The 23401-nt window shown below is 48.0% G+C and overlaps 1 protein-coding gene across 2 annotated transcripts in view; it reads left to right on the top strand.

Annotated features, from left to right (window-relative positions):
* LOC138472305 (transcription factor HES-5-like) overlaps window positions 1-23401 on the top strand; it is an 89383-nt gene that overhangs the window by 14703 nt on the left and 51279 nt on the right. For both annotated transcript variants that reach the window (XM_069610431.1, XM_069610430.1), the window contains exon 4: window positions 6821-7406. In XM_069610431.1, the coding sequence (XP_069466532.1) occupies window position 6821 (1 nt within the window). In that variant the 3' untranslated portion in view covers window positions 6822-7406. The remainder of the gene's footprint in view (window positions 1-6820; window positions 7407-23401) is intronic.

The raw sequence follows: 23401 nt of genomic DNA, 5'->3' as shown, positions 1-23401 counted from the left end.
GGCATAAAAGAGTCATGGATGTCATTCAAAAGAGCTGAGTTACTAGAAGACCTGTTTTGATATCAATTTTGTAATTTAATATATTTATGGCACTTTTTAAAATGGACTCTACCACCGAGTTCACAATAGACAGTTTTAGAAATACATTGTGTTTTGATCTTAAAAGCGAATGCCACAAGGTTGCACACCTTAAAGAAGGTCAATGTTAATGGTGCACTCAAGCATCTTCCAGTGGACACCTTGGAAGGGATCGTGGTGGACGACAATAAGTGAGATCCACACACCACAAGAGCCCACAAGCACCTGCAACATCAAACTCGCTTCAGCAGAAAGCGCTTCTTCGATCGTGGCAAAGCCACGAGGCTAGGAGGAGAGCCTCGCAAGTGCAGTGGGAACATGACTTCATGAATATGGACGATTACACTATACAGTTACATTAAATATTATATGTGTGTGTGCGCGTGCGTGTGTGTGCGTGCGTGTGCGTGTGTGTGTGTACATACGACTTCAGGCACAGGAAGCAGGAGGCATTAGCCCAGAATCTCACACTTTTCATAAAGGCCAGGATTAGACTCCGCCGGTCTGCTTTGAGCCCCTTTCCTTTTTGAGTTATATGGGCACCATGCATCGACGTGTACTTTTAAATGGGGAACACCATCTCCGTTCCACTTAAAAGTGAACCCCAGACATTACCAGAAAAACAGAAATCTTCATCCCTTCATCTTGTCACTACGTTTCTTTACCCCCAAACGTGTTTAGTTTTGGCTAATCGGTGGCTATACGCCTAACGAATGCATTGATGTGCAGCTAAGAGGCAGATGGCCACAGCCTGCAGGAGTTGTTTGTTTTTTATCCATTGACTACACATGGCCATGTTCATTGCTATGGGCACCCACTCTCTGTCCATTCCCATTCCAGTACACATCCTCCTGGGATCTCTTTCTTTGAGCTAGCTTTGTCAAGCAATAACACCAAATGGTGTGCCTGAAGCGCCTACCAGTGTTATTTCAAAGCAGACACCTGCGAGTTAATGGCTTAATTGGAGTTGTAAATGCACAATAGGTGTAATACAAATGTCTTAACCAAGTGTGCCTTCAGCCACTTGATTTATAAACAGTATGCATGTCTTTCAAAGTCCTGTTAGAAACAAGCACTGGGAGACCACCAGGGGGTGCAGACCAAATGGCTGCTTAGTGCTGTGTCTCCCTTTCCCTGCACCAAAACAAGTTAGAAAAATACCTCCAGAGGCTGCACCCGGTGCTGATGTGGCTTGAGCCATGATTTAAGGTGTGCCGGATTCCTGGGATGTGTTGACGGACTGTCGTGTTGTCGGAGGCTCTGCACAGGAAGACCCAGAGCGGTGGAGGGGAGGCAGAGAATTTCATCAGGTGCCGGCGGGAGGAGAACAAGCCCACCCTCTGACGCAGCAGACAATGGCATTCCGATCGTAGAGAGCCTGGGGCCTGGCCAGGTTAATGGCAGAAGGAGGCCAGCGTAAACCCAAACTGCAGCGCGAGCAGTGGGACAGCCACCACCAGGAGACGGAGGGGAGAGAGCGGGACTGTTCCCAAAGTGGACCTCCGGAGAAGGCGAGTGTGACGAATCAACTTCCGGGTTACCAGTGCTCCAGGGATGAATAACGGTTTGTAAACCATCAATCAGCCTCACATCTCGACTACACCAGAAGGGATCTGAACATATTGGGATAACAAGCAAATTATAAACCTCCATGTCCAATTTTGGTAACATGGACGGAACGGCAGGCTTATCTCCGAAAGGTTGTGGATCTTTGGTTAGTTGCAACACAGCGAAGATACAGTTACTACCCAATGATGAAAGGAACTGGCCAGTCAAGGCTGTATCAAAAATTTCTACTTTATTTATATCACAACAGTTTTAGCAACACCCCGAAATACACCCCACCCGGTAAAGTAATGCAGAGGACAAGACAGTTTCTAAAAAGGAAAAGGGATGCACTCTGGATATAGACAAGAGGGTAGTAGGTATGGTTAATGACCACAACAATTTAAGTTAACTTGGCTTTAGCACAACGGGTCTTAATATGTCTCATGGGGCCTTCTGGGAAGGACCAGGGGGGCAGAATCACAATGTACCTTTGGCTGTAGATGTTCTTGGGGCTCGACAGGGTCGAGTCGGCTTCAGGGGCGCTTTGAAGTTTCTGTGACAGAGTTCAAAATGAGAGTCAGCTGCAGGAATCAGGCGGCAAGACGGTTCAGCGAGCAAAGCTGGATGAACAGCTGCAGGCTGGCCTACACGGAGGCTCGGGGTCAAGAATCGTCTCAGCGCTGATCAATGATTGTGAAGCACTGGTCGAGACGTCTAAGATTTCTTTAAGTAATGCGGCGTGACAACGATCAGCATTGCCGTCAGTTGCGGGTCGAGGATCTTGATGAGTTTGAAAATGTCCTTAAATGCAGATATTGGTAGATGCTCATCGAGGCACTTCTCCCAGCTTCTTCAATGGGCTACCAGGGTGGCCTACTGTAAGCACACAGTTCCAAAACATGACAGCTCACTGTCATTGATAATGAGGGTGGGAGCTGGCTTCAGGTTGATACAGTTATATATGAAAGGTTGTTGGGTTTCCTGTCTCCTTTGTTAACCTCTGCAGCCAGGCCCCCTGTGGGACAGTTTAAAATACCCTCTGATTGGTATGTTAATAGCTGCCACAAGCTGCAAGGCCGAACAAAAGGACAGGGCAGATCCATGGAGCCTTCATTAGTTAATCAGGCTGGCCATGGCAGGGGGAAGCTTGGTCGCCCCCCTTCCAAGAGATGGCATAGTGTACTCCTAGCTGTCACATTCCAGCTAATTATGACAGGGTAGACTGTGCCTGTCGGCTGTGTCCACCCAGAGTACACGCGTCTATGCGTTTGCCGTGGTGTGAGCATATGAGAATGTGTGTGAATTAGCACCACACAGTTTCCCGAGGTTGGTCCACCGTCAGTCCATTGAATGAAAATGTTCAAATAGCCCAGATGAGCGCATGCCCACCATGCGGATGGTCGAATTCCTCACAGTGAGTGACAAAGGTGACCCTGGGGAAGTGATCATTGCGCGGCCCCGAATATGAGGAGAGGTGGACAGTGGGGCAGGGACGTCATTTGGGGGTCGCCAGAGGTCGCTGGCCAATCGGCAGCGGTCGCTCTTGCGACCTCTGGCGACCCCCAAATGACGTCCCTGCCCCACTGTCCACCTCTCCTCACATTCGGGGCCGCGCAATGATCACTTCCCCAGGGTCACCTTTGTCACTCACTGTCAATCTCTTGCGACATCTGGCCATCGACCAATCAGAGGAGGAGGGGGCGTGGCCACATCATCCTGCGATGCTTGTGGTCCTCCATTTTGATTTAGTTGCGCATGTGTAAACACGTGTGCTTGCTCCCTGATCAGCTCCTGCTGCTCCAGTCCATCCAGTGACCTGTGCCCTACTCACTCCACTGAAGAAGGCCAGGCTAGGCCAACTGTAGCGACTTGCTGAGTACTGGTGGGTCAAGGCAGGTGTCGTCGTGTGTGTGTGTGTGTGGGTGGCGGGCGGGCCGCCGTTGCAGCACTGCCACCGTCGGCGCTCGGTGAGCGCTGCTGCAGTGCTGGGTGGATTTCTTTCGTTTTCGTTTTTATTTATAGCCTGCCTGCTGTGGGGCGCAGCCCCAGGACCCGGCGGCGACGCCACAGGCGAGGGCACACGGCCCCCGGCACGGCAGAGTCTCTGCCGTCCAGGTGGCCATTTGCCCTCGCGACCTCTGGTGCCCCTGTCCCTGCTGCATGACTCCAGTCATCAATAATGAGCTGCCACTTTATCTAGCAGTAATCACACAGAACCGGAGGAAAGCTGCTGCTCTGTAAGGGCCTGATTCACCAAGGGTTTTCCAACGGGACTGCGCCATTATAAAACACCCCTGTGAATTAGACCCGGGCACCTCTCCTGTAGCTGTTTCCGGTAAGCATTGTTGGGGCAGATTCGCTATCGCTTTCTGAACTGCACTCCCGGATCGAGAAACAAATTAAATGCTTGGGAGCGCACAGGTTAACGTAGCTAGCGTGGATGGCAGGAGGGGCCATGTGGTATACTCGCAATGTATAGGCACTGAGGTGCTTTATTCCTTATCGCGCACGCTGCCAAGATACATAAGCATTGTGTGTGCGCGCGTGTCATGAACACTCCTTACTATTTTTTTTAAGTTCATATGCAAATGTGCGCTGCTTTCACCCTGGTATATATAACATGCAAAGAAATCAAATATGTATTGCATCACTTTAATTTCTTTGACGGTATTTACATTCATATAAAAGGTATGAAAATATTGCATCTTGAGTTTATTTCATTCCTGCAGCGCTTTTGGCGCTTTTTGCGCTTTTTTTTCATAAACATGGTGTGTTCATTGTCTTTCAAGGTATGAAAGCCGTCCTACTTTCTATACTGAGAGCAACGCACGCCGCGTGTTATTTACAGTGCGGTCCATGCACGGCCCAAGCAAGGGTTGCTTCCAATAGAAAGGGGATTTGTGTCTGAGCCGAAGACACCGGGGGTAAATGTCCTGACCTCGGTCTGCGGGCTGATACGAAAGGGCATGAGAAGTGGGCAAAGGTGTGAAAGTTGAAAGGCACATACAAGATTTGGACTTGAACTAAAGGGAATGTGCTGGCGTGTCAGTGATCAGAAAATGGCAAATGCATTTATGTTTACTGGCCATCAACCTGTTTTGTGCTGCCACTGTCAAAGAGGGTGGAACTTCAGGGCGATAAAGAACGGCTATCACAACAACACTGGAAAGGTCGCTGAAATTCCACACCTGGCAGCCACAGCCTATAGTGCTGGGCCTTGGGAAGAAAGCAACAGTGCTCAAATCCCGGAACTGACAGGCTGGAACAACTGCACTGCTGGCTTTGAAAGTGCATCATTGTCAGTCAACCTCTGACCTGCAAGGACCTGCTCTGTAAATGATGCCTTTGCCCTGAAGATAGTGAAGTTTAATTTGGATAATCACCCACATTAGATCCTCCTTTGCAGTTTATTTGTGGGAGCGCCCGTATGCAGGGCAGATGAGGGATGCCTGCGATTGTGGGGATCAGGTGAGAGGGGTTCTGTGCGAGGATGTGGGCCGGGTGAGGTGAGAGGGGTGCGGGCGAGGGTCGGGAACAGGTGAGACGGGTACTGCCGATGGTTGGGATCTAACGATTTTTAGAAATGGAGGCACAGATGCAAAGCAAGCCTGTCCCTCAATTTCTAAAAATCTTTTTGGCACCCTTCTTGCATTACATCTGCGAAATGAGGTGCAGGGAGAGGGCAAATGAGTCTGTTTGATATGATAAGTTATTTATAACGAGCTTAATACCCAGAGGTTTCTAAGCGCGGACCGAGGGATCGAACCTTTGTTGCGCGGACCGAGGGATCGAACCTGTGTTGCTCCATGTCATCTTGCTTCCAAGGCGAGCACGTTGCCCCTGAGCTATCCTCTCGAGACTCTGAAGATCTGAAGTACATTTAATGATACAGAACCAGAACTATTGAGCAAGTCTAACATCATCATCAGAATAACTCAACACTGTTGTAGTTATACAAAAGCTAATATATTTAAAGGGATGGAATTACTCAGAATGTAGCAGCACTATTCAATAACCCAAAGTGCTTAAGCATAGTTAATGTGAAAATACTACATTTCTCACAATTGGGACAGTACTGCCACTTCTCACAGAGGCTGCTACACCTTTTATGGGGCAGCACTGATCCAGCCTACTGGACAGCTTCACTTTTAATGGCACTTCTCAGTAGGGCTGCTATACTTCAATAGGAAATGACCAACAATACCCCGCAGGGAATTGTATACTCTTGATGCCACCGAAGCAGTACTTCCACCCACCACAGCTGCTTTATTTTTAACAGCACAGTGCGTGTACATCTCAGCCATTCTGGTTTACATTTATACAGACCAAATTGTTATTTCTCAGCAGGACTGCAACACTATACCATTGTGTTCTGTATGTTGGGTGCGTCTTCACCACCAATGTGGGTTCATGACACTCTCCCATTCAATTGGCAACAGGCATGTCCCGAGCTGCCTGCTGTCCATAAGCTGCCGCTCAGGATGTTGGAAGCCATGATGAGGAAAGGGATAGAAGGCTCGAGCCTTTAGGATAGCAGAATCAGCAAAGTCTTAAAACCTGCTCACTCATTCAGCAGTGAGGGGCCATGGGCCAAATTGAGCCTTATCCCACATACAGGGGGTTGTTACCCCTTTAGAATGAGCTCTCTCAGACACAAGTTATCACCCCTGTTTGACTCCTAGCTGGCTCAGCTTCCACTTGTGTGGTTTGTTTCATTTAAGTTCCCCTGTCTTTCACTGTTTGCAATAGACTTTTGATTTTATGTGGGGCAGGCCCGGCTGGATAACAATGAAAGACCAAGCAACAGTTTAAAACACCACCAGCAGGAGCCCCTCCAGACTGCCCCAACAAGTAGCAGATGATTTCTGTGTGTGTGTCCCCTTTATTGCGTGGCCGAGGGGGTTAGCTTGTGTTCAGGTGGGAAACTACCCACAGGTCTTTACTGCAGGGCAGCGAATAATACAGTGATTGTCACCAAATAATACACGTCCCGATATGTGCGCCTTCCCCCTCTACTGTCTCTGTGGAGTCGCCACACTGCACCATTACAGCATCCAGTTTGTCCCCACTCCACGAGACAAATCTGGGACTGGACCTGTGTGTGTTGTCAGGATAGAGAAAATATGAACTCAGGCTTTGTGGGACGAGGGAGTGTTTTATAATCAACAATTTTATTACATTTTGTCTTTGATAGATCATGTGAAGCAATGATGAGCCATCTAAGCAGCAACTTCCTTTAAGCCAGTCACCAGCTGCCCCACAGCTACAGTTCTGTCTTCACAATGCCAGCACCGTATCCTTGATCTGTAGTCACCCAAGCAATGATGAGACACACCCAGTCAGTGTCCTCTGTGAAAACCAGCCCGGCACCATCGGCATCACAGCCAGTATTCTGTGACCTCAAAACAGCACCTGCCATACGTTCAACCTCTTCTCTGCCAAACACCTGCAGCTCCACTACCAGAGTTCTGTGACCTCAAAACAGCACCTGCCATACTTGCAGCCTCTTCTCTGCCAAACACCTGCAGCTCCACTACCAGAGTTCTGTGACCTCAAAACAGCACCTGCCATACTTGCAGCCTCTTCTCTGCCAAACATCTGCAGCTCCACTACCAGAGTTCTGTGTCTTCTTGATCTCTTGCCATTGAACACTCACAGACCTCTCCTCTGGTTTCCAGTCACCTAAGCAACAACCTGCCTTCGAGTCAGAATCTTCACCTTTCATGCCATTGAAACAGCAGCACCGGCACGTCTGTCAAGCCACTGTTCTGCTCAATCTGGTAAGAAACTACATTTGAAGTCTTATGATCAGAGTGAAGGAAGAGCAACTGTTGGGCATTATCCCAAAATCTATACAATAGTACTAATTGTTGGAATGTGTACCATTATGGAGAGGTGCGGGGTGTGGAGGACAATGAACATGTAGGAACAGAAACCTAGGCATACAAAGAGTGTTGGTGAGTGTGGGAGTAATGCAAAATGCAGCCAGGATTTTTTCCTCCATAAAATATGGGGACAGGACTGATGAGGCTTTTGGTACTGAAGTTTGTATCACTCAGTATTGCGCTGTATGCCTTGAACACATTTTGAACTAATCTTTTGGCAGCCAAAATAACACAAGAAGAAGAATCATTAAAATCTGAAGGATGCCATACATGTTTTCTGGTGAAATATTCTCCCTCTCCCCTTTTATCATGGCTTTCCCCTATCCCCATGCCCGCCTATCCGTCCCTGTCCCCCCAGAATGTAGTCCGGTTGAAATAACAGGGCAGATCCACATAAAGAGGGGATTGGGGTTCATACACTTCACGTGGCAACATGGACCTTGACACTGCTACATATGATGATCCATTCTTGTATGAAACACTTCCTGTGATGTCATGTGTGATGTAATGTGGGGGGCGTGGTCACATGAAATCACTTCTGGTGGGGTGTGGTCTAATGACATCACTTCCTGTGGGGGTGTGGTCAAATGACATCACTTCCCGTGATGTCACTCTTGGGGGCGTGGCACTGTGATGTCACTTCCGCTACCCCTGGCATTTTGGTGAAATGACGTCCCTGCAGTGGGGCCTTGTGTGACAGATCAACAAGTCAGGAGAAAGCTGGCATGATGACGCCGAGCCAGTAGCCTGAGACAACAGTAAGCAAGCACTGCTGGAAGTCATTGCGGTCCCACGACAGAGCACAATAGGACATACATCAGAATGCCCAGTGTTGGAGCTAGGGTGCGGACACCCACTGGAAGACTACCAGAGCTGATCATCTCCTCAGATCTAGCCAAGAGCGTGTGAAAGCGAAACAAACACAAACCCAATCAAATGTCTACATACTTCATAGAGATGAGGCTGGATGCAAGGCTACAGGACCTGGAAAGAGAGGCTGCTCTGTCTCTCAAGGTTGATGACCTAGAAAACAGGGAGAGAAGGGTAACATAGGAATAATTTAATTTAATTTAATTTAAACTTTAATGTGATATAGAATGAAAAAAAAAATCAAACTTTACACATAATAAACAATTATTCGTTAAATAACAATAAGAGCAATAAACAAATGATATTCAACAAAATACATTTAAAAATTAAGTAAACAGATAATAATATATCAAATATCAAATTAAGAATAAACAGTATTATTATCATCTTTAGCCCAAGTGCTGGGCAAACTTATACATATTGAACGATAAAATACATATTTACAGGACTACTCACATCAAAATCATGTCTTGCACAAAAATGTATAGTATACCAATAACAAGTCCCAAGATGGCATGAATTTTCTTCGTATTACGGTGCTCAAATTATTCAAATCAAAAGGCCCAACTTTAATTCCATTTTTAGCCATATGTTGTAGAGGGCTATAAACAAATGCATGTTGCAGGTGTTTGTGCAATATAGCCAAAATGACATTTTACAAATGGTTTGAGGGTTGTGAACAAACTCGGCAAGGTATAGTGCTATTGTGTTAGGTAATAGGAATAATGGGTCTCAGAGAACATCAGAGAGAATCGACAGTCTCATTGGAAAGACTGGTGAAAAAGTTAATAGCAGACCTACTTAACAATGCTCCCGTAGAGGACATTGGCCCTCATTACGAGTTCGGCGGTAACCATGCCGCTATTGGCGGCATGGTTGCTGCCGAAATCGCGTCGGGGTCCGGGTCCTCGGAATGAGGATTTACCAGGCCATTCCGAGTTTGGAAGGCCCGGTAATTCCTCCCTCCAAGGACCCGGACACGGTCCTTCCCCATTCCCATTTCAGCCCTTGTAGGGCTGAATGGGAATGGGAGAGGGAGCAAACAACGGGCCATTACGAGATGGCCCATTGTTTGCTCCCTCTTCCCCTCGCGGGACTCGGTAAGCACGCCTCGTTTTCCCAGGCGTGCTTACCGTGTCCCGCGAGAGGAACTCGTAATGCGGCGGTATGGAGTGAACGGCACCGGCACCTTTTACGGCGCTGTTCACTGCGTACCGCCAGGGTCGTAATGAGGCCCATTGTGTTTAATAGAATACATAGGCGATGCGGTCCTCCCAAAGGTCCTAGATCGGTAGTTGCTAAGTGCCATTACTTTAAACAAAAAATTGATACATTAGCAAAAGCCAGAGAGTGAGGCATGATAGAGTTTAAGGGAACACAGGTCAGTGTCTATCAAGACATATCAGCATTCACACTCAATAGGCGAAAAGAATGTCAGTCGCTGACCCAGTGGCTACGCGAGCACGACATACACTATTGACGGGGATACCCATTCTCGCTCAGGTTCGAATATCAACAAGTAGAATATCGCGTTACATGAGCGGACGAAGTGGAATGAGCCCTGAAGAACATACAAGAGGGCAACCTGGAAAGTGGTGTGTCAAGCGGACAGAAATCGAAGATTGCCAGAAGAGGTTTGAAGAACCTATCAAAGAGAGAGCGGCATCTTGGAACAAAGAATTTCCGGAAATTGAATACGCCATCACGAGGCAAACAGCACTTAAGTGTGAAGTTCATGGTCCGCGCCAGGTCAATCGAAGCGAGGGTGGTTGAGGTAGCCGGACACATGGGCAGGCAGATGCTAACTTTGAGTTGGACAGTCACGAATCACCTGGAGGTTTAAGTTTGTGTTTATGATAAAGGTGTTAAGGGGGAGATGGGCTCCTGGAAGGTGGCCCTACTTGCAAATGGGTGTCTCTCACAAAAGGGACTTCTTTTTTCAACGGGTGGGAGTTGGTGAATTGTTTTGTGAGGGGGGACTCTAATATGCTAGTTGACCCTCAAAGAGACTGGTTGACCTTCAAAGAGACTGGTATTCACTTAGGGAGGAGGCCGCTCCCCCGGTGTATGGACCAGATGACTTTCTAGAGGCGTATTGCAGTGCTATCACTTGATCGATTCCTGGAGAATGGTTCACCCTACTCAGAGCTCTTACAACTTGTGTTCCTCTCCACACAAGACGTTTTCATGTCTATATTATAGCCTAGTTGTGGCAGAAAATGAATATGCAATAATGGCAGCAAGAATATGAGTGGTGGTATGGTCTGACCATGACCTGAGTTGGGTTTCAATGGAGCTAGGTCAGTGACCATTGCCCGATAAAAGATGGGCCCAGAAGGGTACACCACAGCCTTTTACAAATGACAATGGGAACTGGGGCCTTTTCTGTGTAAGCTATTTAATTCTATTCTGGAGGGAGATGAAGTCCTTGGAATCCTTCACACAAGCTTGAATAGTATCAATCCCAAAAGAGGGGAAAGACAGGCTAGAGGACTTGGAAAGAGAGATGGCTCTGTCTCTCAAGGTTGATGACCTAGAAAACAGGGAGAGAAGATGTAACATAGGAATAATGGGTCTCAGAGATCATCAGAGAGAATCGACAATCTCATTGGAAAGACTGGTGAAAAAGTTAATAGCAGGCCTACTTAACAATGCTCCCGCAGAGGACATTGTGTTTAATAGAATACATAGGGGAGGCACGATAGAGTTTAAGGGAACACAGGTCAGTGTCCATCAAGACTTATCAGCATAAACACTCAACAGGCGAAAAGAATGTCAGTCGCTGACCCAGTGGCTACGGGAGCATGACATACACTATTGGCGGGGATACCCATTCTCGCTCACAGGGCCGGTCTTTGTGTCAGGCAGCTCAGGCGGCTGCCTGACATCAGTCAGCCTCTAGGGGCACCACACCAGCATGCTGCATCATTCATTTTTAATAATGTTATGATACAAATTGCGAAACGAAACAAACATGTATTCTAGCAGTGCTAGAATACACGTTAGCACACTGCTGCAGGCTGCAGCCTCGGCCCTCAGGCAAGACAGGGCAATGGCAATCAGCAACATTTATTGCTCTATTACTTCCCCCCTGACCCCAGGCCCCGGGTGGTGCTGGCTCACTGAGTAGGATTGATTGGGGGTTGGCATTGTCGTGTCGGCCCCGACATTAAGGAAAGCGAGTGGGTGTGCAGCAGCAGGTAAGTGTGTCGCCTCCTGTCCTGGGTGCAGGGTGCTACCTCACGTCTCCTGCCCTCGGTGCAGGGTGCTGTTCCCTCCTGCCGCCTGTGCCCTGCTCTGCTCCTTCCCAGTCTCAGCAGGGCGCCCGTGCACTTATATTTGAGAGGCCGAGTACATCATTACGTTAAAATCGCATGCTGAAACAACGCAGTATTGCACATGCTTTTCTGCTACAGCCAAGGAAAAATCCTCCCTTTATTTGGTTGTGACAGCCAGGCCTGGAATCGGATCTCGCCATGCTCGCTTGGGTGGTGCAGGGCAGCCCATCAGCATTGGCATAATGGGGGGGCCCTGCAGCCCCCACATGCACTGCTAGGGGCTCCCAAGTCCTGTGTGCTCTCAGAGGGGGAGCACGCCTTTAGCTGCAGCAGGGGGCACTCCACTGTGCTGGACTTTGACGGCTCCATGCTACCCTTGGTTGGCAGCCTGGGGCTCATTTGTTATATCCCCGACAACACCTGTGACATACCTCCGACAGCCTCTGCGTACCTTGCACAATATTCAAAACCCTTCCACAACACACACGCCCCATGCATAACAACTGAATTACCCTGAAAACCTGTGCAGCACCCTGACAACCCCTCCCCCTCAGCCGTACCCTCAGCAACCACTGGAATTATCTAATTGTAATGCTAAAACGCTCATTGGGTTACAGTCCACTCTATTCCCCCCTCCCTCATCTTTGCCAAGACACTGCCTTTCCCACACTGTCCAGGCAGGGAGTGCTGTAGAGGAGTGAGCGCATGATAGCCTAGTTGTGGCAGAAAATGAATATGCAATAATGGCAGCAGGAATATGAGTGGTGGTATGGTCTGACCATGACCTGAGTTGGGTTTCAATGGAGCTAGGTCAGTGACCATTTCCCGATAAAAGATGGGCCCAGAAGGGTACACCACAGCCTTTTACAAATGACAGTGGGAACTGGGGCCTTTTCTGTGTAAGCTATTTCATTCTATTCTGGAGGGAGATGAAGTCCTTGGAATCCTTCACACAAGCTTGAGTAGTATCAATCCCAAAAGAGGGGAAAGACAGGGTGGATAGCAGCTCTTACCAGCTGATATAATTACTAAACGTAGACGCGAAAATCTACACTAGCGTACTGGCAAAATGGTTAGATAGGCTGCTTCCCAAACTAGTGCATTCCGTTCAAGTCAGCTTCATTAGGCGATAGCAAGGGGCAGAGAACATTTGCGAGACATTAGACTTGATGGCAGGGCTAGGTGAGGGCAATTCCGATACCCTACTGGTCACTCTCGATGCAGAGAAGGCCTTTGATTGGGTTGAGTGGCTGTTCCTGAGTGCTGTCCTACAAAGAATGGTACTGAATACAAGCTGGTACAGGGGTGCAATGGCATTGCATGCAAAACCAAAAGGCCAGACTAATGGCCAATGGAACAGAATTAGAGGAATTTCAGCTTCGTCGGCTACTAGGCAGGGTTGCCCCTTGTCCCCGCTATTATGTGCCCTTACACTTGAAGCACTAGCAATTAAAATTAGATCAGATCCCCGGATCCAGGGACTGGAAAGGTTTGGAAAAAGAGTACAAAATGGCTCTCTTCGCAGATGACATTCTGGCCTATGTCAAGAACCCGAACACATTGCTGCCTACGATGATAGAAGTTGTCTGGGAATATGGGAGTTTATCTGGCTTTGAAATGTGTTTCAACAAATCAACTGAGAGGATGCAGACCACTCCTTGCGTCGCTGTGGGCTCTTTCCACCCCCCATAAGAAGTGCAAGAGAACCTTACGAGCTTCGTCGAAGAAACATCGTGGTATATTCATTTTAAGTGCTGAGAGCTGACCCGCCCATGAAGAAACTATTTTTGCCCACCTATTTAGGTCTTTCTTAATGGTTTCCCATAGTGTAAGGTGGTTTTCTTTGTATAGGTTATCCATCGCTCTTGTGATGGCAGTTCCCAAATATGGAAGACTTCAGCATGGCCCATCCTGGCTTTGCCAGCATACAATGCAGTGATCCTAGTCAAATCATCTAATATCTCGTACAATACTGTACTGTCTTCTATGAAGTTTGCCTTCTCGCATGCTGGTGGCATCATTTAGCCCATTACTTGATCTTTCTTCTTATGTAGGCCATTTGAGTGGAAGGGGTGGTAGACAGAAGGGAGCGGGCCAGATGGTGTAGGACTCGGGCAAGCATATTTTAAAGTCTGCTCGTTTGACACAAAAAAACGCTTTGCATTTTTGTAAAAGTCAGGTTTTTCTGCACATTTATAAATGACAATTTCACAAGCCAGTGATTTGGAAGTATGTAAAGCTTTAAAATACAAAAAGCAAAACCAGATTAAGTCTGTTAAATCACACTGATTGGCATGCTGGTACTTACATACTGCTCTTGATGATGGAGAGAATGAAGCTCGAATCATTATGTGTTTCACCCTTCTGTAATATTTTGTTTTTAAAAATGGTCATATTTGGTAATGTGATTGGTGTACTTTCCAGGTTAGTTTTATAAAATGAGATTATTTTAGTTCATGGTAAGAACTGGTAATGAAAATGTTCAAATGCAGAAATTTTAGAGTTGGCACAAATCCCAGCTTCACTACTTGACTAATGTGTGATCCTGGGAATCTCATTCAATCTTGTATTGCCTAGCTTCTCGAAATTGCCAGTCCCTATATCTTTAAAAAATTGTCAGCCCTTCAGAGTGATTTCCTTCTCAGGGTATGATCTTCAAAACAGCTTCACTCATGCTTTCACTGGCTATAGTGTTGCTTCCACTAAGATAATGAGAATTGATATATTGGACACCACAGGCATTTGTTGTTCCCTTGATCTCTAATGGCAACACCACTTGGAAACCATGTTCCACTTATAATCTCGGGCTGTCTGGATACCGACACCTTCCTGGTAGCTTCTAATCTGCATCCAATATCTATGACAGGGTATGTGTAGCTTTCACCTTCCTGCCAATTGGTTTTCTCTGTCCATGCTTGAGCACGTTTACTTTCTGTGATGCAGCAAATGTGAGCTCTCTGCCTATTCTGGCTTACATGTACCTGTTACATACGGTCCTGCATTAATACTACAGGTTGCATACCTTCCTGGCTGCTTTTGATAAAAAGTCTTCTGTATCTACACTAGAACAGAAGTAACCTTTTCTTAGACTGATAATGTTGGCCTTCCAATGGCACTTGTTTGTCATTATGATTAGAGCAAGAATGAAGAGGGTAAGAGGACTTAAAGGCAGTAGACATGCATATTTTGAGTGCTGTGACGCAGCATATCAACCTATGGCTTGTGATCGCGCAGGGGTGGGCAGATCTTTATTATCACTTAATTCCTTTGGTTTGGTGGAGGGGGGCCCCAAAGATGCTCGTGCACAGGTCCCCAAAAGTGCTTAAGATGGCCCTGGTTTCAAGGCCGGGAGCTTTGGACTTGGGCTGTCAGCCAGGTTCACACTGGCAACGAACAATATTCATGCTGCCTGTCGCGGTGGCCTAGGGTCTTGAGACGCATGCTGCCGGTGCGGTCTCCCTCGCATGACCTGGGCGGCGGCATTGATAAACCTGCTCTAATTATCAGCGCAACCAGCGCTTGTAAAGGCACGCTCGCTGCACCACGTGCCACCCATTTCCGCACTGCTGCTGTCGCAGGTTACCTCTAGTCTTCTGCGACGTTAGGGCAGGAGCCTGATATCACTGGCCTTCACCTCCAGACAAGGAGCACTATAGGGAAGAGTGGGGGCCGTTCCATCTGCTGTGCCAGCCATTTTCAGTGCTGGTTTGCAGCTACGACGTGGCAGAGGGACGTGCCTGCTCTTTCAGTGACCCTAGACTGTCTACTGGTGCCACCACAGACCTCAGGGCCCGTTGTCCCCACCGTGAGGGCCCCCATTTCTGCTGGCCAGGGTTGGTGCTGTGCCATTGCTCCGGTGACTTCCATGTGCTGTCTCCAGGTGGATTTGTTATTCAAGTAGCAGAAGGTGACCCCTCACTGCAGCGGCTACAACCCCTAGAGGGCACTACACCATGTCAGAAGAAGACATACCTGCGACTGTGTCAGCGCGTTCCTTAGGTGCGTTCTAAATGCCACTGGAGGAGTCAGTGCCATGGCAGTTTCTTGTTCCTTCCGACATCTAAGACAACAGCAATTGGGGCCCAAGGTGGATGCGATGGTCCAAGAGCTTTAAAGTTTATGTTGGCGCAATGCCCCTTACGGGCGATGATAGGAAAAAGAAGATAGTGACATCAGTGGAGGGTGCCCCCATTCTCTATGAATTAGTGGATGAGGAGAAGGCCACATTCAAAGTGATTCAGGAAGCTCCAGCCATGTATTTTGCCCCACATACCAATGTAGACAGTGAGAGACACGTTTTCCACACAACCAAGAGAGTGGCGAAAACTCTGGATAACTTTGTTATGCGCCTCTGCATCCACATAAAATATTGCGCATTTCACAGATATTCCAATGAGGAAGCTCCCAGGTCATCGCGGGCTGAGAGTCCCCTGAATTCCAAAAGAAACTCCTTCAGAAACAGGGGTCTCTGGATGAGATCTTGGCTATGGCCGGAACTGACGCAGCCATTTCACAACAGGTCATCAACATGGGCAAGGCGATCCTATCTACAACGCCAAAAGACCACGACCTCATTCAGATAGGAGGCCAACATCTCAGGAGGGAGTTAAAGTGTCCAACTAATTATGCTACAGATGCGGATACAAATGTCCGCACAAGGGCACATGCCGACGATGGGACATAAATGCGCGTCATGCGGAGATGATGACCATTTCTGATCTGTATGCCGAAATGTGACCCTAGCCCCCCACAGAGTAGATGCCAGAGAAGTAGTAGGCAACAAAAATACCACACAGATGACAAGAAGCAGGCCATGAATACAGGAAGCACGCCCAGCGAAGAGTGAAGGGGATAAATACCAATCACGATGACCATACCGGTCCCCAGAAGAAAAGAGGGTCCTACCGCTCCCACCAAAATGTCCGATACACACAAGTGAATCCTCCTCCTCCCCAGATGAACACCGAAAGAAGGGATAACTGTGGGCACTTGGAAATGCAGTGGCGAAAGAGCACAACCCCACACTGGTCTTACAAGTCCACAACACGCCGACCGAATTTCTCATTGACACTGGCGCTACAGTCATTGTGATGAGCAAGGAGGCATACAACCTCCTTCCCCGCCCGCTGAAGCCACTGAAGCTGAAGCCGTGTCCGTTGACATATATTCATATGGGCCCAAAAAACCCTTACCGAGTTAAGACATGTTCACGACGTGTACTCACAAGTCTCGTATAGCAGGCATACAACTACAACTGCTGTCCACAGAGTTTAACAGCGGATGTATTTTGAGTTTCCGAATGGCGGTCGACATGGGACTAGTTCACATCTTGTACCACTTGATGGCACACAAATACCTGGGTCCAGATGGCGATGTGGTGAAGACATTCCCCAATCTGTTTAAGGGTTTGGGCAAGCTGCACAACTGCAAAGTGCAATTGCACATCGACCTGTCAATTATGCCTCAACATTACCAAGGGATCCCCTTTAACAGACAGAAACAAGCAGAGGAAGAGATTTGCCGGCTGCTAGGCCATAACATCATCAAGCTCACAGTCGGGCCCACTACATGGGTGTCACCTATAGTGCCTGTCCCGAACAAATTGGTACAGGGGTCCATAAGGCTCTGTATGAACATGCGCTGGCCAAATGAGGCAATTGAGCAAGAACAGCACCAAGCACCATGGATTACAGACATGATTCAGTTACCAGAGTTGTCCACTCCATGAAGGTCTCTTCTAAACAGGTCTCCTCTTGCTCATCCAGGACCATCAAGGAAAACATTGGCTCTCTTGCCCCCGCTCTCGCTGATTTCTGCAATCATTCTTTTATCACTGGATCTTTCCCCTCCCCCTGAAGCACTCCTTGTGCACCCACTCCTGAAAAAAAACTTCATCTGACCCTACCTGCCCTGCCAGCTATCTCCCTTTCTCCATCACCCACTTTCTGGGGAAGCTTCTGGAGAAGCTGGCCTAGCCCCAACTTAACTCTCACACTGAACTTGTTGGTGGCCTCCACTACCATCAATCTGGATTCTGAACATCCAGAGGCACGGAAACTGCTCTTCTGAACACCTGTGGAGAACTGCTCGCATCTCTGGACTCCAACTCCTCAGCTGTCCTTATCCTTCTTGACCTCTCCTCTGCATTTGACACAGTTAACCATTCCATCCCCATACAAAGGCTCCACGATACACTTGGTATCTCTGAATGGGCACTGGATTGGCTATCCTATTTCCTCACTAACCACTCTTCCCAAGTCATCCTGGGCCCCTTCTCCTCTCCTACTTCCATCCCCACCTGTGGTGTCCCCCAGGGGTCTATTCTCTCCCCGAGGTTCTTTAGCATCTACCTTGCTCTCCTCACATGCCTCATCTCCTCCTTCTCATCCAACTTCCAGTGTTACACAGATGACACACAGCTCTTCTTCAGACACCCTGCTGACCCTCTTGCACCCTCCATCATACCTGACTGGTTATCTGCCATGCAGTCCTGGTGTGCCTCTAATAATCTCTGCATCAACGCCTGTAAAACTGACATCCTTCCCAAAGGGGGCCCTGCTCCCTCATTCTTCCCCTCACTCTAGCCTTCCTCATTAGACTCCTCTCTCTCCTTCCTCCCTCACACTCAGGACATTGCCAAGAAGTCCAACTATCAGCTCCTCCTTCTCAAAGGAATTCTACCTTTTCTCACTTTCCCTCAGAGGCTCAATGTGACTCAAGCCCTAGTTCTCTCTCGACTTGACTACTGTAATAGCCTCCTCCTGAATCTTCCTTCCTCCACTCTTCAACCACTTCAGCTTATCCAGAATAGGGCAGCAAGACTTATCCTTGGCCTTAAGCTGAGGGACGCATCTCTCCTGCACTACAAAGTCTTCACTGGCTCCCAGTTGCTGCACGGATTCAATTAGCATCCCTCTGCATAATCCAAAAGGATGTCTGGGCCCGGGGACCACACTATCTTAAACTTTATCCCACTAAATACTCTCCCTCTAAACCACTTCACTCCTCTGGCACTAACCCTTTGTGTGTAAAGCATTTAGCTAAAAAGAGGGCAGGATGTTGCTCACTTTCCTCTGCAGGCTTCCTCCTTTGGAATAGCCCCCCCGCCCTGCCTTGAGCAGTTTCTTCTCAAATTCCGGAAGCTCCTCAAGACTTTCCTCTTTTCCTCCTCCTTCCCTCCTTCTCTTCTCTGCTAATGCCACAGTTGCTGAATCAGTATCCTTAGCCCTTAGGCAGCTTCAGGGCCTTGACCTCCCACACCAATTCTTCCCAGCTCCTGTCTATCCACAGCACTTTGCATCTGCACACCCTCTGCTCTGGAGACTTTCACTTACACCTCCCACAGCCCAGGCCCTGTAGCACTCATCATTCCTAGCACTTCGTCCATGGCTCACCCACAAGCTCGGACTCCCCAGTACTTACCCCCTCTTCCCTTGTCCTTTCTGTGAATACTCACAAGGCATAGTAGGTTCATCCCTCTTCCTCTATCCCCCCTGCTATTAATATTGTGTTGTAATGTATTTCCTGCCCTCCCTCACTCCCTCCCTCCCTGCCCTGTGGGCACTTTGAAACAGTATATTCTTATTGTATAAGCGCCTAACAAACAAAGAATTAATAAATAAATAAATAAATAGCCATAATAGAGCAAGAATATTCTCTAAGCTCGACCTCAACAAGGGCTACCATCAGTTAGAACTCACCCGGGAGTCGCGCTATATCACCACAATTGTGACACACATGAGGTTATATTGCTATAAGAAGCTGAAATTCGGAATATCCTCCGGAGCAGAGATATTCCGGGAAGAAATCTATCAGGTCATCAAACATATACCAAACTGCCTCAATTATAGCGATGACATTCTAGTGTTTGGCAAGTCAACACAACAACATGCCAAACCATTGCATCAGGTTTGCCTGACCTTAGAGGCTGCCCGAGCCACACTGAACAAACAAATGCGAGTTTCAGAAGAAGACTCTAAAATTCTCTGGCCATATCTTTTCAGACCAGGGTATGCACCACGATCTAGACAAAGTAGCTGCGCTAACTGACGCCCCTCGTCCAACAAACATGTCAGACTTGAGAACCTTCCTGGGGCTGGCCAGTTACTGCTCGGACTACCTGAAAAGTTATGACACCGTGAGCACACCACTGAGGGAGCTCACAAGCAGGAATTTGTGTGGACTCCCAAGTGCCAGGACAGTTTTGAGTCAATAAGGGCCAGCATCACCTCGGCCACAGACATGGCCTATTTCAACTCGAGCAAGGAGACTGAGGTAACAGTCCAGTGCGTCTGGGCGCCATCTTAGCCCATTTTTACAAACAGACACCACACATTCGCCACATTGTGTTGTATGCAAGCCGCAGCCTGTTGGATACCAAACAGAAATACTCCCAGGCGGAGAAGGAGAGCCAGGCGGTAGTCAGGGCCTGTAGGTACTTCCAGCTGTCCCTACATGGAAAAGCCTTCACCATTGTCATGTTAGAACAGAAGGATTTAGTTACAGGGGCCGCCCATTCCATACTGCTGCTGCAGCAGCTGCTGACCACAGGGATGTGGAACGGATGCGAAGGCAGGTTGTGCCGCAGGGAGCCCTGGTGATTCCTGTCAGCTGAGTCGGCCAGGTGGTGGGGACTCAGTCATTATCTGAGGCCGGCTCCGATGGGGGCTTAGTTTGATCTGTGGCTGCATTATTGCAAAGTGCATAGGATAGCATAGCCATGTGTCCGACCCGTGGTATACAGTGGAGTATTCAGCATCGCAAGATAGGGGAGGGAGGGAGCCACAATAAAGTCCTGCTACTTCCCCCCCAAATGCAGTGCATGCTATTCCATACAGTCTCATTCGTGCTCCCAGACTGCCCACCCCTTCCCCAATCTTCATTTATGGTAACATTAGTGGCAGATGGCATTTTAAAACATAACAAAAAAATAAAACTGCAGGATCATTACAGGTGCAGAAAACTCATCTATTAGAGCTCTGTCCTGGCGCTGTGAGTCCAAATATATGCAAACCTCCTAATTTGCGTAGGGATTGCACCAACAGAAATAACTTCACAGAAAAGGACATTGCAAGGAGCATCATCAGTCTTTGATACTTGGAGGAACCATGGACTTGACTTTAGAATAAATTGCCATGAGTAAGCCAGGTGGCAAATAACTTTGTGGTGCAAAATAACTAAATGCACTATTATTGTGCATTGAGCAGCTGTATAGTCATAGGGTTTTTTCATAATAGTATGATATATTAACATAAGCTATGAAGTGAATCAGAATCACTTACAGAGCTGCAGATAAGACACAGTGCGATTAAATGATTTTCCCAGAATCACACACTTTGGTTAAATTGTGAAACCGGGATGTGGACAATGTAAGCAACTGAGCACATCTTCCCAGGTTTAGTTGATATAGATATTTATTAAGGTTTTGCTTTGCATTTTATGTGCTTAAATAATAATTAATTTATAGCAATGCCTTGGAAGCAAACCACATTACATAATAAACTAGCCTTTCATAGTAAACTAACTTTACACTATATGCATTGTCATAGAAATATGTTGAGCAATAAGAGTATGGCTTTAGTTTTATTCTCCCCATCTTGCATGCAAAGTCACAATAGCATCATGCAGATTAATGTGAGCCTAACAAATCCCCCTTGGCTTTTTAAAGCCATAGACATTATGCCATAAAGCATGCAGCATTATGCACCCTTCTCACTTCTGATCACTCCCTCCCATTTCCAAAAAGGGAATACAATCCCTGCTAATAGCCCCCCCTCCCATGAGTGCCTAATGGCTCTTCATGTAATCCTCTGTTGACACAGAGCAACGCGAGAGCCCCTCTGCTGCCCGGAGCTCCTTTAGACATTGCCCTTGCAGCAGGACACCTCTCCTGTTCGGAAAGGGTAAGGTGTCCTGCTGCTAGGGCAATGAACGTGGATTGCAGGAATTGCTTGGCACACATTGCCCTGCCAGCAGGACACCTTTCCTGTTGGGCACCACCCGGGGGTGCCGCACGGAGAGGTGTCGCACTGACAAATGTCCCGGTCTGGCTCTTAAAAGAGCAACGGGGGCAGCTTACCCCCCTTTCGCTCCCCCCTTGGTATGCCACTGGAGGTTTACTGCTCACACCTTACCTAATATATAGGTGTTGAGTGGTAGGGGTGCACTGACTGCCGCAGCTGCAGACAGAAGTTAGGAGGGCTAATGCAACTGTTTGTGGTGGGCAGGGGGTGGCAGCACGGTAATGTACAGGGGACATGGGTGCGGTCTGTGAACATGTACAGTCAGTGCAGCGGGGGTTTGCTAAACTAACTAGCTAAAGGTGTGTCAGTCACACTTCACATGGTTCAACAACAACTTGGCAGCGCTGCAGCGGACATAATGCACAAAAAAGTATACCTTCCTATCAACAGTTCCTAGTTATACTACCCACAAAATTAAGGAAATGGTAGTGACCCTGACAACACTCTGACCAGACCGGCGCAGCCCTGCCCTGAGGAGCACTTCACCCCCCATGACATCAAAACCTGGCTACGCTACTGAGAAGCATATCATCACCCTGCTCATACCCTCATACCATGTTTCAGGAAAGAGAGGGGCATAGAGAATTGGCAATTATCGTTCAATGACGCTTCTCCCTTTCTTAATGAAGCTCTTGGAATCACTGGTCTCCCCCCTCCTTTCCACCTTCTTGGAATCCTCTCTTTATTTTGATTCATTTCAGTCTGGGTTCCGGGCCTGGGAGAGGCACTGAATCAGTATTTAACTTGGTTCTGGACGACCTTGTGCGGTTGGTGGATCAGGGAGGTGTCGGAGCGGTTTTGTTGCCGGATCTTTCAGCTGCTTTCGACACAGTCGACCATCCCACGGTGGTCTCCTGCCTTTCGGACACTGGTCTGTCTTGCTGAGTTCTTGACTGGTTTGTGGCTTTCCTGGCTGATCATTACCAAACAGTTTCTCTTCCAGTCCGGTCTCACTTTTTTTGTGGTGTCCCCCAGGGTTCTGTGTTGTCCCCTATTTTGTTTAATGTCTATGTTAGGCCTCTTCTGCTCCTCATCTTGTCTCCTAGGTTTCACTACTACTTGTACGGGGAAGATACCCAACTCTTGGTCCGCCTGGAGCTTACTCAAGCTGACACTGCGGTCCGGCATAGAAAGTGCATTGAGGATCTAGGAGCTTGGATGAGAACTAACTGGCTAAAACTCAACAGCAGTAAAACCGAGGTGCTGGTCATAGGGACCACTTCTACCTTCCTTTTCTGGACTGCAAAGTTCTGGCCCACTTCTCTTGGCCCTCTCCCCGTGCCTACCTCGTTGTCAAGAACTTGGGGGTTAAAATATCTGCATCCCTCACTATGGATGAGCAGCTGGTGGCAGTTTGCAAAACTGGTCACTTTAAGCTACGGATTCTGCGGAAGGTTCTTCCCTTTATCCCTGCGGAGTGCCAGGCCCCGGTCATGGCTACATTGGTCTTGAGTGGGCTTGATTATTGCAACTCTCTTTACTTGGCACAACCTTGCTATCTGATTAACCGGCTTCAGTTACTCCAAAATGCTGCCACCAGATTCTATTTTTTTACCCCCCCCTTTGGAGCCCATATGTCTCCATGGTTAAGGCAGCTCCACTGGCTTCCCATTTAAAGTTGCATTCTCTTTAAGACCATGTGCATTGTACATCAAGACTTTTACGGCGTGGGGGCGAAATACCTCAAGGAGAAATGTGTGCCATATGCCCCCACATGTGC

The sequence above is a fragment of the Ambystoma mexicanum genome, chromosome 8 (genome assembly GCF_040938575.1).
Source record: "Ambystoma mexicanum isolate Mex_15411 chromosome 8, UKY_AmexF1_1, whole genome shotgun sequence".
Lineage (NCBI taxonomy): Eukaryota > Metazoa > Chordata > Amphibia > Caudata > Ambystomatidae > Ambystoma > Ambystoma mexicanum.
This window is presented reverse-complemented; position numbering and strand designations above follow the sequence as displayed.